This window comes from Stegodyphus dumicola, chromosome 11, assembly GCF_044657685.1.
Source record: "Stegodyphus dumicola isolate Sdum_Otavi_A_Nest chromosome 11, ASM4465768v1".
NCBI lineage: Eukaryota > Metazoa > Arthropoda > Arachnida > Araneae > Eresidae > Stegodyphus > Stegodyphus dumicola.
Genome location: NC_140778.1, coordinates 80983154 through 80997241, shown reverse-complemented (window position 1 = coordinate 80997241; position 14088 = coordinate 80983154). Strand labels below are relative to the sequence as shown.

General features: G+C 33.0%; 1 protein-coding gene across 1 annotated transcript in view; it reads right to left on the bottom strand.

Annotated features, from left to right (window-relative positions):
• Positions 1-14088, bottom strand: part of LOC118193658 (cubilin-like) — a 435777-nt gene that overhangs the window by 98649 nt on the left and 323040 nt on the right. The window contains exons 44-46 of the mRNA XM_085826886.1: positions 7143-7283; positions 2561-2763; positions 523-713 (exon numbers count right to left, since the gene is read on the bottom strand). Of these exons, the coding sequence (XP_085683012.1) occupies positions 523-713; positions 2561-2763; positions 7143-7283 (535 nt within the window). The remainder of the gene's footprint in view (positions 1-522; positions 714-2560; positions 2764-7142; positions 7284-14088) is intronic.

The following is a 14088-nucleotide window of genomic DNA, read 5'->3' as shown; positions in this document are numbered from 1 at the left end:
CAGTTTTGGCGAGATATCTAGGTAGTCGTCATAGTACGTAAGTACCTATTATCCTATTGAATAGAAGGTTATGAAAACGAAGATTAAAATATATAACTATAAAAACCTAAATAATAAATACAAATTCATTGAATGAGCAAATCCAAAAGTTCTTAATATTCAGCGAATTAAATTATAGACATATGTAAATATTTCTAAGATCAAATATGTCAATTAAAAATCCTTAGGATAAGAAGGAATGGCGTTCTGATACACGTCGAGGAGAGAAAGATAGGATAAAATGATGTAGGACAACTTGTTTATTTCATTTAACTGAAACAGATTTCATAAATGTAAAAGAAATGTGATTAATTATAAACGTTTCAGCTCATTCTTAATTAATCTCTATGCAATTTCATTTGTGAAACAAACTAAAGTTTATTGCCCCAAATATTCTTCCTTTTTATAAGACAATGAAACATCTACAACTGGATAATGAATTAATGATTCTAATAAAATTATATTCAGTAATTCTGCAATTACCGATTCTGACGGTCGCTTTGAAGCCTGCTTGAGGTTCATCCACTGCTGTTACATAGACGGCGTACAAAGCGTTGCCAGTGCTTTGTACACTGGAGGGTTGGTCATGCCCACAGTAGCGTTGAAGAGCTGGTGCCATATCAGTGCCACCATCATAAATTTGCAGATACTCAACATTATCGCCATCATAGCAACTGGAACAAAGTCATTATAAATTTAATGTGAACCTATCGGTTTTCAGTCATATTGTTTCAAGAACGATATATTACTGCCATTTAATATAATAAATAAAGAAAGACATGAAACTAAAACTTAGCAGAAATACAACATCAGTTTAATGCTGACAGTGGAAACGTATCCAACTTTTGAATTAATGTTATTTGATTTAGATTATAATGGATATGATTACATAATAGGATCCAAAATTTCGAAGACTTAATAAACATGTCCTTTGACTATAATATAACCATTTTAAAGGAAAACTCCGCAGAATTACTAGGTCATATCGATGCAGAAACGTGAAAGTTATGTCATGGCATCCTCACCCGCCAGTGAGATTTCAGAGACAATGCGTCTCACTGTTATGTTATTTTGACTTATTTTATCTTAAGGTAAACACCTTTACGGTGGACTAATTTGATCAGCCCTTATGTGTAAGGCCGCTCGGGGGATTCTCTCATAAGCTCTGGTAAGAGCGGAATTAATTCCCGCTGTAAACCAGAATATGCATCCAAAGCATCAGAAACGTGAAATATTTGCAATACTCTAACCGGAACTCGAAATTCGAACCTCTCAGATACGCTTCAAAATTGCTTCCAGTTATAGTACGAAGGGTATGCGAAAAAGAGGGAGAAAATACTTTATAATTCTTTCGCAATAGTACTTTGCTATTGGGGTTTGTCGAGGTCGTCTACGTACTTCTGGAACCAATTCTTTCGACTAGGGTTTGTTATTCAGCTATTTCTCGCTAAAAAACAGACAGCCTTTTATTCGATGTTTTAATTAAAAACAAAACAGATAAAATATAGGGTGAGATTATTTAAGGGGTGTTGGAACCCAAAAAATCTTCAAAAAACTCTGATTTCGGATTTTTGCATTTTCAAATTCTCTACACTTTTATCTTTCTAAAAATACCATTCTTTAATCTCTTTGAAAATTAGAACTGTAAAAAAATCTAGTTTTAATATGTCATCGACTGCTTCGATCAGTGAGTTTTACATAAAAACGCGTTTTTCTCCAAACGTGATTTTTTTATACTCGATGTACCTTTCCTCAGGAACTACTGCTTACAGGTATCTAAATTTTTTATAGCTTATTTATTAGATTTCCTAATATTTACTGAAATGAACTTTTTGTGATAGATAAACTTAGAAAAAAAAATTTTAAAAAGTTTTTTGTGTGAGAAAAGTGCTAAATTTTACTATGCCTAACAAAATATTCTGTAAATTACTCTAAAATTGAAAATGTTTCAAAAGCTCATTTCAGTATAATCAGATAGGTATACTTTAATTACACAAAAATTTTCAAGCGTGTATCTACAGCAGAGTTTCAGAAAAGGTACATCGAAAATGGCCAATTTAACATTGTCGGTATAGGGGTTTCTGATACCCCTTAAACAGAGTGCGTGCGGATCAAATTAGAATTATTTGATTATTGTAAAATACTAGTTAAGCCTATGAAACGAAAGAGGCTTTCGTTGAGAACTTTCTAAAAGATTTTGGCTCGTATAAAAGATATACATGATGGGAACAATAAAAACACCCAATCAGGCACTGGAATTTGAATACAGGCCCAACTACTAATTCTCAGCGATTTTCCCACTTGGTCGCTGGTAGGCCAGTGAGTGTGTAAAGATCAGAAGATGGTCTGCCTCATTTACTGTATTCATCTAAATTTCACGCTATTCATTTTATATTCTTAATTAATTCTTGCAACGCTGAACCGTTTTGTAAGGTATATAACATTACAAATAGAGATATTTCACACTGTAAATAGCTATCCTACAGAGGCAAGAATGTCTCAAGATTATTAAGCGACTTACTCTGGACTCATATGAAATTCATTCTCAAAATCCATTCTCATCCTCGTTCCTGCTGGAGATGTAATTATCCATTCACATTCAATGTCATGAGTAGGTGGAGCAGGATAGTTTGGAGATGAAATTTCAGCATTTGGTGTTTCTTGATTTAAATAAATGTGTCCACCGCAGCCAAGAGACAACTCCGTGTAGCGAAGCTCGAAGACCTGAAAACGAAATAATAAACAAAGTCAGCAAAATAATACCTTTATAGTTATTATTAGTCCAAACGGGCCGTTTCACTTTTCAAACTGTTGCCACCAAATGTTAGAAATCTTCCATTATATTTGAAGAAATTAAATAGTGAAAAATCTGCATAAAAGCATGTATATTTCTCGCATTGTGATAAAACAGCGGTACATAGAGCCATCGAATTTTGAATGACACAATCCTAGTGAGAATACGAGCATGTGGAAGCCCAAATTTGAAATTTGGAATTTGTTTTCTTATCCATTTCATATTTTGTAAAGCTTTAACGAATTTTTGATTAGCAAACTCGAGGATTTCAAAGCGAGCAATGACAACGTTGTGCAGAAAAAGCATTTTTATCTTCAGCGCGCGAGACTGCGTATCGGAAATTCTAAATATATGCTCAATTTAAAACTATTTTGCGATTTTGCTCTTAAACTGAATTTTATGGTTAGTGCGAAGAACGTGATATTTAACAAATAAAAGTAACAGACAAAATGTTAAAAAAACGCCCCTTCGGACGTATTTCGTCTTTAAGATATAATAAAACTTAAAAAATGCAGGAATTTCCAATCTTTCTAACCGTTTGCTCAACCAAATGGAGTATCAAGATATCTACCGAAAAACAGATTTAAACAAAATTACTTTAGCATGAAATTTGCGTTATATAATTACTACTAAAGATAGAAACATTTGTCACAATGCTATAAACTAAAGAAACCAAATACACCTCCCTTTTCCCGAGGAATAATTTTCAAAGCTTAATTTAGGTCTTAATAACCAAATTCTGAGATCAGGAAAGTTTACCTCATCCTGTTTTTTTTTAAAGTTTAAAATTCAACTCATATGGCTGTATAAAGACGAAATCGATTTGCAGTTAAATATGTGCTATTTGCCTTAGTTTTAGAGGAAAGTAAAATATGAATTTCGATTTTGCATCAAAGAGGTTTCCTTTCCTTTATTTTATTTTATTTTCTTAAGTTTCTAAGGGAAAAAGAAAAAGGAAAAAAAGAAAGGGAAAAAGAAAGCAAGAGATCAGAAATAAAATAACAGCATTCTCATGTTAGAGATCAGAGAATTGCTTCAAGCAAGGAAGCCTTCTAAATTACAAACAAACTGCCTTGAACTCGGGCAGAATTTACAGACTTTACTTTCCTTTAATTTTACAAATGAGTAAGTTCTTGATTTAATGATTTTGATTTTTTATCATTTATAATTTATTTCCCAGAGAGTGTTTAGTGCTATTTTTGATCTTCCTTGTCATAATTTTATTCTACTTCGTCTGACAGTTTCTTTGAATATTAATTTTCTCTGCCTAACTCCGAAGCTTTTGTACTGCCTTTATTCGGATTTCTTCAAAATTTATATTTTCACTGGGTTTAGAAAACTGGCAGTTTTTTTACTGCTAGGATCTCTGAGTGTTTTCTCTTTCGTCACTATAAATCTTTTTCTCTTAACCTTAAATTAACTTTTTAAAGAACAGGTTAATATATTGAAAACCTTAAGACATCTAACGTTCCCACAAATGTTAAATGAGTTAATAATTTAAAAAATCCTCATGTGACACTTTATTATCACTTTTTCAATGTGTTATTTAAATTGCATCTTAGGGAAAAAAGATTTTATTTAAAAAATATTTAACTTAAATTTTTAATTTTTACGTTGCGATCTGTTACCTTTTTTTAAATCTAGGAGTCTGGAAGTTAAGGAAACCGTAACCTACTTGACAAGCTTACTACTACAGAAATACATCAAAAGTTTATTTCGTTAACTAATAGTTAGTAAAATTAAAATTTACCGCCGGCCTTAAGTGAAACTTGATTACCTTTACATTATGGCATGATAATGGAAAAGTTAAAAATGTGAAAGCGCGAGATATATTTTCTATTAAACGTCATTATTCTGATACATTTGCAGCTACGTTTTCTTTATTTCTAAACATTTCCTTGTCATTAATGATTTCTATTTTACATTTCATTTTATTATATATATATATTGTTTATTCCATGCAGATACTTAAGACGCGTTTCTCTGCAGATGGCAAGATCCATCGGTCTTTTGAAAGTTTTATTGCTGGATGTATTATTAGAATCGTAGCGTGGATCTTGGCTGACGTAACTTTGATCCTTGCCTCGAATCCTTTAAAGATATCCATGTTTGCATGTTAGCATCATGAAGGTATTTAACATGTAAACTATAATTTAGAGTAAATTGATCTAGAAAAGTTAGTGGTAGGAAAATAACACAATAATGAAAAAAAATAATAAAAAATAATTAAGTGATAAAATGAAAAAAAATATTTCACACTAAAATAAACGAGATTTTTTCATAAAGAGCATGCGAATTTCTTCATGCGAGAATTTTAGACTGAAATAACCTAGTAAACAACAATATCCGTTACATTCGAATTCTAAAGATTTGTTTTTACAAACACTCGCTGCAAGGCCTGCACGGAAAAAGAATTCAGACGATTACAAACGCACTGTCGTCTGGTCGCATGAATTTTATTTTAATAGACATGCATGTTTGTATCTTAATAGACATGCATGTTTGTACTTAAAATATTGTTTAGTATAAATTCCTCTAGAAAAGTTAGTTGTAGGGCAAGAGATATGCAAAACCCATGGGCATGGCCTTCCTGGGAGTACCGCATCAGAAATCGAAGGGAATTTCTCCTTTCTCGCGGATGTAATTTCCTCCTCTTTTATAGCAGACCCCTAGGTAAGGTAATGTTCTCAGAAATCAGAAGGCTGAAGAAAAAAAATGCATTTTGTTTTGCACTTTGGCAGCTGAAGATGCTTCTGCAGTAAAGCATAGAAACTAGTCCTGGAAAATGTATTAATATAACGCTGATTCTTGTTGCTTGACTTCTCCAATAATCATTATTCGGCATGGTATATTTAATCACAAGTGCATGTTTAGGCCTTTACGAAAGCTGAGAAAAAGCAATAAGCAACACTAATTTTAATCGTACTATACATGATTTGTTCAGCTCTGTTTGTCATTCAATGTGTCCTTGGCTCAACTGTCCCAGTACACTTTAATAGGTTTCCGATTATGAAGTAATTGGACGCAAGGAAACGTAAAGGTCAGACTCAGTAAACTTACAAATCTGAAGTTCATTATCGCGTAATATGATGCCCTTAAAATATGTTGATCTTAAATATTTCTATTGAAATTAATTGTATTTAAAATTTAGACAATACCTCAAAGTTTTAGCAAATGTTGCTTTCATGCATCTTATTCCTTGTATTTATACTGAAACCGATTAAATGGGAAGGAGGCAGTTAAAATTAAATATATTTTTCAGGAATTTTAAGTGTTACCCCTATTACGTAGTACCTGCATTACATGGTACTTCTTGTACATACTTTCATTTAAGTAGTACAGTACACTAGGGAGAAAGAGGCTCCCAGACCTACTTAGAGTTGCAATATACGGTTACACGGCTGAACCTCTAGACGCTGTCCAAGAAGTCATAACCCCTTATTAACCCAGGGAGACTTATACGACACACGCAGTCTGTGACATTTCACACAAGTCAGGAGGTGGACGGCAAATATCCACCAACAAAGAGAAGAACATAGTAAATAGTAGTCTGTTCAAAAGTATTGGTTAAGGGAAGCCAAACCTCGAAGGACAACCTTCGAAATCTAACCATGTAGCTCCCCCCACAAGCAAGGGGCAGACAAGACAGTTCCATATGGTCTTTGCCGAGTAACCCCCTAAGCGGCAAGGCCGTATATATATGGCCTAGAATATTTTTTGTGATATCTGTAAGAACGTATATATACGTGCATATTAAAATATGTTAAAGAAATTAAGGAAATATATCAAAAGAAAATAAATCCAGGTATGAAATACCAGGAGAGCTTTTACATCAAAATCAAAAAAATAATCTGTTCTCATAGTAGTTTTGGGAAATTTGTGCTTTGTTAGCGAAAACCCTGGCCGCTCAGAAGATTTTAACCTATCACCTAATAGACGATGAACATTGATTTTATGCTCCGGCAGCTGAAACTGCCTAAGTACAGATCTTAGCCAGTAGCTTCACAGGGTTTACCTGCGTGGACCTATGGGCGGATTTAAGTAGCACACACATACCCTGGTACTTTTGAACGTATGCCTAAACGCTGTCCTTGGCGAGCTGTTTTAGTTTATATGAAGTAACACTCCTGTCGGCCGATAATTTTATTCCACTGAAAGTCTAGCTTGGGGAGATAGTAGAAGAGGAAGGAAGGAGAATAATCCATGTCACATAGTTATGCATTCAAATGAATGCGCAGTATTTCGGATTCTCATTTGAGCAACGTAAAACATTTCAGCTACCTTAAAATGCAGAATTTTAAATACTCACCGGCACGCCTTGTGCTAAACTGCTAATTACTACCTTCACGTAGGCTTCATTTGTACTCGTCTCTGGCAAGGATGGTGCAGATGTGCCGCAGTATGTGCCAGATCCAAGCGGAGGGGATGTACTGGTACCACCATTACGGATCTGTGGAATGAATGGAACTAGATGTTTTAAGCATGCATTTGTTGTTAGAGTTGCAACGCTGTCATAGAAATAGAGACATTTTATTAGACCGATAGCTAATCCAACTAACGTAATCCTCTGCAGATTAAAAAACGTTTACTAACATTTAATTAAATTAACCAAGAATTAATTACATTAAATTACATATCATCACGTTTAATTAAATTAAGCAGATAATTATGTAGAAAGCCAAATTTTATGTCTGTTTTTAGACTTTTAACTAGAAATTTTTATCTCAATTTGAAATTATTTCAAATTTATTGCTGTTCGATGAATACTTTAATGGACCCATATTAACTTTGGGCTCACTTTGGATATTCTAACATGAGAACAGAATTTCATTTTTCAAGTGCTGCTACCACTGGTCTGTGTGCCCTCATTATTATCGAGAGTTTATTGTGAAATGCTACACTCCTGCTAGATATTAACGGATTTCTTGCTAGCATTAATAAGAAAAAATAAACTACTTTTGAATTAACTTAATTGACCACTGTCATACATTCTTCTTGACGTGGGTTCTGGATATATATTTGTTGCTTAAACGTGGATGTGTACGTAATGTAGGCATTAATATACATTTAATAGCACGAACACTTTATTTTCACACGAACAAAACAAATAGTTTACACAAAAAAAGAACCATATTTGTCATTACGCTGGCATGCAGCGTGTTACGGCTTTTATTGCTATCACATTCTCTTTTATTCTAAGTCACGTGAGAGAAAGGCGATGCGCGCCGTTCGGCTAAAATGGGCATGCGTGGTCATCAAGCCATTGTTATGGAAAATTCTTATGTATTTTTTTTTTTTTTGTAAAAAAAAACTATGAGTAACTTTAAAAGATTTTGTAGGGGTAGTCTGGCCAGCTATCTTAAGTTATAATGTGTGGGAATTTTCAATAAATGTGTATATTATCTTTAATATTGTATGTTTTTTTTGTATGTATTAATTATGGTCTACTGTAGGTCACCCATGTGATCCTTTCGGAAACATGGTTTATCAACCGAATCTGGGTAATTATATTGCGGTAGTAGAAAAATAAGTTTTAGTGTTGGTGACTATACGATCGGTTTGCTGAATTTATTTTGATTTAAAGAGTAGACTTCTTAATTGTGTGTTTGTATCTTTCCCCGGTGTTTGAAGAGATCTGTGTGGTATTTGAAATGTTAAAGGTTTAAGGCTATCTCTAGATTTTGTACTGAAATTTATGTGTTTTCAGGTTGGAGATATAAATTAGTTTTCATTTAGTGAGAGATAGCCTGTAAAAGATTTTGTTGTGGATGTGCATAATTAATCGTGATTCTACCAAAACACCAGGCAGGATATCTATCTTTGATGTCTCTTTGAGTTTAAAAGTTTTGATTACTGAGTACAGAGTTTAGCACAAAAGTTTTTTTTTTTTTTTTTTTTTTTTTTTTTTTTTTTTTTTTTTATGTCACGGTACCAAGAGAAAAGATAGTTAAATGTAAATAGATAAAAGTTAAGCGTAAAAATATTTTTTTTTTACCACGTAACAAATGGTGCCGTGACCTCGCGACTGGTAGACCACTGTAAATATTTGTGTATTTTGAATTATGTATTGAATTTCTATTTTGTGTATGCTTATACTGTGTTTTGAGTAGAGCTGAATTTTTATGTTTGCGTTTACCTAGCTCTCTGACTCACCTTTTACTTAATTTAAAGTAATGTATGGTAATGGAATTTTTCTGAATTCCTGGTGTTAACTGCATTTTAATTGTTTGATTTGGTTAGTTCATTTTTTGTGAATTATTTTAATGTCAGAACAATTGTTTGTTTTAATTTAACAGTGAAGTTTTTTTAAGTTCGTAAATGGTGTTAATGGATTAGGGAATTTGTAGAACAGACTTGGATTAGAAATGTTGATTTTATTTTGAGTAATTGAGTTGCTTTCTTAACTTTAATGCGCGTTAGTTTTGTAAAGTTGCGAGGGACCAGTGATAGTCTGTTTAGAAATGTGACTGAATTTTTTTTTAGATTTTAGGGAAATGTTTAGATTATCAGCTTGAGTGAAGTTGTTTAGCTTTTTGTGTGTTCAATTATTCTGTGGTTGTGGTTTGGCTTAATGACTTGTACAAGTAGTAATTGAGATTCCACCTAATATCTGAGTTTTGTAGTTTGATGATTTGAGGTTACTTTTTGGTGAGAAAAGTTTAAACAATATAGTGTTTTAAGACAATTTAGAATTGCGAGTTATGAGAATTTTGTGGCAATTTGTTTTGTGAGAATTTTGTGCGACAAGGTAGAATATTGTTGGGTTGTGAAATTTATGAAATTAGGATAATTACTCTTCTATACTCATTGTGTAGGTGTTCAGGTTGTTTAAATGCTAGTCTGGTGAGAAAATTAATAGTGAGTTGTGTAATATTTGTTTTTAACTGTGAGTTAAATTGTTAATGAGTAATCTATTTGATTTTATTAGTTTTTAAATTTTTGTCACTGGATGTCTGTTCTTGATTGAATTTCTTGCAAACTTATGGTTTTAATTCTAATTCGGTATTTGAGTTTTGTGCTGGTTTGGATCATTGGTGTGAAATGAGAATGAATACTTATACGGGAGACTTCAGGTTGCTGGAGCAGTTTTTGTGTGAATTTGATATTATGAGTTTTTTTTTCATTAGTATTATGCTATGCATTTTCAGTTTATTGCCATTGTTTTAAACTCACAAGAATTCTTGTTGCTTTTATACTTGGGTAGAGACACTGCCAGGTTTCAGTGTGGATTTTTACTTGGAGCTTAGTGTACGCATTTGTGGAGTTATTGATTTTGAGTTGAGTTTGAGTTTATTTTGGAGATTTCGAGTTTTAAAACACTTCCTCCTTGTTTGAGATATTCACATTTATTTCCTTGCAGGTATTTTTGGTAGTCTATTTGGTAGATTTTTTTGTGTTTATGCTAAAGTCTGCATCTCACAATTGCAGTGCATGCACTTTTGTCCTTAATAGATTGCTGTCTCGTTTTCCTAAATTGGGGTTTTGTATGTTTCATTTCTTTTTGTTTACTTTGGGCGTTTTTGTATAGATGTTGCTCAATACTGCATTTTCTCAAATCAGTGCACATTCCCTAAACAGCTTTTGTAGACAAATTTTATGTTTCATACGGTTTAAATTTTAAGGGTATTTTGAACACCTTTTTGTTAGTTTGAAATTTTTATATGTGTTTTTAACTTGCTTCGGTTCGGTCTTGATGTAGTCCTGGTGACACATTTTGTCTAGAATTTTTTTTTCGGTAATTGATTTATTATTGAGTTTTGATTCCTTACATTTGTCTTAAATTTTCTTTGGCTCTTTGAAGAATTTTTTTTTTTAAAGTTCCGAGTTTATTTAGCTGGTTTTCACTCTGTTGGTGGTATGCGCTTGTTGAGAGTTTTCTTAGTTTCGGTTCTAGTGCGTGACTCCATAGTGGTTTGCGTTTAGGGATTTATTCGGCTGGTCCGAATTAACATTTCCTGGTTCAAGTTAAGTTTTCAAATTTTTTTCCCCTTTTGTTTCTAGTTACGCGCTGGACGTTTTTTGGTTTTTTGGTTTAGATTTTGGTCAAGTTACTGAATTCCGTTTCTGGAGATTCTCTCTGCGTGTGTGTACTTCCTTTCAGTTTAGAGGTTATTTTTGATAAACTTTTCTGGTTCATGTTGTTTGCTTCTGTTGTTGATTAGGATACTAAAAGCTTGTATTTATTTACTCACTAGTTGTTTGGTTGTTTCTGGTTATGAGCATTATGGTTAAAAGCTTGTATTTATTTACTCACTAGTTGTTTGGTTGTTTCTGGTTATGAGCATTATGGTACCAAGTTAGTAATTAAAGGTATCAGTGACATTTCACTCTTGCTGTCTTTGTAGTTACAAATTGAATTGTATTTAAATGTTTTAGTTGAATTTTCTTTTTCGTTGGTTTAAGTGTAGGTAAATTTTTAATAGTTGTGTGTACTTATCACTGTTCTCCGTGACTACTTCCAGGTGTGTAATAATATTCTGCAGTTGTGCATAATTTTTGTGTAATTATTATAAGGTGTGTGTAGAAAAATTTTGTTTCTCAAAATTTTTCTTTTTCCGTACCGTGGGGGAATTGTTATGGAAAATTCTTATGTATTTTTTTTGTTGTGTATAATTTTTGCGTATTATTTTACTGTGAATTTGTATTGTGCTTGTTTTAAAATTAATGTATAATATTTAATATTGTTATACTTTACGGCAAAGCTCCCTTAAGTTTGGCAGAATATGTGTTACAGTTAAAAGGGCGCGGTTGTATTTCCGTTTCTCACGCGTAGGCTTCTTTGGAGGTTAGAGGTCACTGTCCAGCTGCATTTTCCCCTTTTTTTCGCGGGGGTTGAAAACACGTGTTTTTCTCGTTCAGAGGCGAATAAGGGCAGCGATTTTTTGACAGAGTTATAGGTTGGAAACATTCTTCTGTTGCGTGGGAAAGAAAGGGTCTGTCTTCTTGTAAAGTTCTGAATTTCTGAGAATTTCAGTGGCGATTTATGACCTTTCTTCTAGTTGGCGAAAGGGAGTCCATTTTCCTTAAGATTGGCTAAATTTTTAATTTTAGTGTTGTTTGAACGAATAGTAATTTTGAGGCGTTTCTTGGAGAGTGTAAACCGAGGTTTCTTAAGCCGTTGCACGGAAGGCAGGAGATCTTTTTGGACTTGAAAAAAAAAGCGATTTTGAGAGAAGACTTTGAAGAGGTTTTTTTGGAGCCTTAGGGGTTTGCTACTTTGACGGCGGCCCCTAAGAGCCCGGCCGCGGTCAGTGAGGTGCTGAGATGGTGCGGAGGAAAAACGCGGCGGTTCTTCGGTGGTCGACCGCGGTATACAGTTAAGTTTTTATCTCCGAGATTTCTGGGTACGGAGGGTCCGAGACAGTGTGGGTGCTCGACATGTTTGACGGCAGCAATTCTTGCGGCCTATTATTTTCAATTTCGTCGCTGAGATTTCTTTTACCCATTTGTGGAACAGTCTGAACTGCTCGTTCGTGCTGGAGTATCTATTTTGCTTTAGAAAAGATGGAAATATGGAAAGTCGTCATCGACTGAGGTCTGCTTTGGTCTTTTGTCTCCAGTTTCGACCTCTTTCTCTTATCTTCAGTGGAACTTCGAAAACGGGAAGATGATTGAGTGAAAGTGCTGCTTAACGGAGGAATTTGAAAACTTTAAACTGGAACTATGAAAAGGCTCCGGTTCCGGAAAACAACGATGAAGATTTGGCAGTTATTGTTTCGGGATTTGTAATTTTGATCGGGGCAGCTCCCTGAGTCTCTCAAAGGTGGTACGCCGATTTCGTGAGTGACTTTTTAATTTTCATTGGTGTTTTATTTTGATGCATAATCCTTTTAAATTTGGAAATGTTTAATACTAAAGCAAGAGTTGATATGTTAAGTAGATAAAAATTGAATATTTTTACCAAATTTCTAGCTGAGATAGTAATTTTTTATTTAATGTTTAATAGTCAGAAGTCAATTGAACTAATTGGAGGAAGTGAATCTTTGTTTTAATGTTTAAGTGCTATGTTCAATATGATTTATTCTAAATTAGTCTTTTTAAATAAATTTAATCTTCTGGGTTTCCTGCTTAAAATGATTAAGAACTGTGACGTGTTTCACGATGATTTTTGTATTAATGGAATAATGTTAAATATGAGATTGATATGAAAAAAAAAAAAAAAAAAAAAAAAAAAAAAAAAACTATGAGTAACTTTAAAAGATTTTGTAGGGGTAGTCTGGCCAGCTATCTTAAGTTATAATGTGTGGGAATTTTCAATAAATGTGTTTATTATCTTTAATATTGTATGTTTTTTTTGTGTGTATTAATTGTGGTCTACTGTAGGTCACCCATGTGATCCTTTCGGAAACATGGTTTATCAACCGAACCTGGGTAATTATTTTGCGGTAGTAGAAAAATAAGTTTTAGTGTTGGTGACTATACGATCGGTTTGCTGAATTTATTTTGATTTAAAGAGTAGACTTCTTAATTGGGAGATTGTATCTTTCCCCGGTGTTTTGAAGAGTTCTGTGTGATATTTGAAATGATCAAGGTTTAAGCTTATCTCTAGATTTAAGATTGAAATTTATGTGTTTTCAGGTTGGAGATATAAATTAGTTTTCATTTAGTGAGAGATAGCCTGTAAAAGATTTTGTTGTGGATGTGCATAATTAATCGTGATTCTACCAAAACACCAGGGAGGATATCTTTCTTTGATGTCTTTTAGATTTAAAAGTTTTGCTTATGTAAGTACAAACAAACTTTAGAGTTAGTAGTTTTAGTTTGTTTTTTTTCTGTCGCGGCACCAAGCAGTCAGTTTTAAAGAGATAAAAGTTAAATGAAAAATATAATTTTTTTTTCTACGTAACACCATCATACTTCCCCTCTAAAAGATTTGTTTGCATCTTTCAATGACCGGTCAATTCCACATACAAACATTTCTTGAAACAAAAACAAACCAAAAACTAATATTCATGAAATTAACCAATTCTTACTATTTTAAATAAAAGTTACTTCAACATAAATACAATAATCTAAATCGTTGAAAGATGTATCAAACAATTAACTTTAAACCTTAAATCTTTAATCTTCAACTTACGTCTTTTACATTATTATAGCAGTTCTCATATAAACAAAACAATACAAAGCAATCATTAAATTACACTTAAGCAAACCATGACTAAGTAATTAAACATATTATATAACGTTAGAAAAAATCAAAAGGTTAGCATTTTATTTCTAGAAAATGTTCAAACTAAATAGTCAGAATGTTTCAT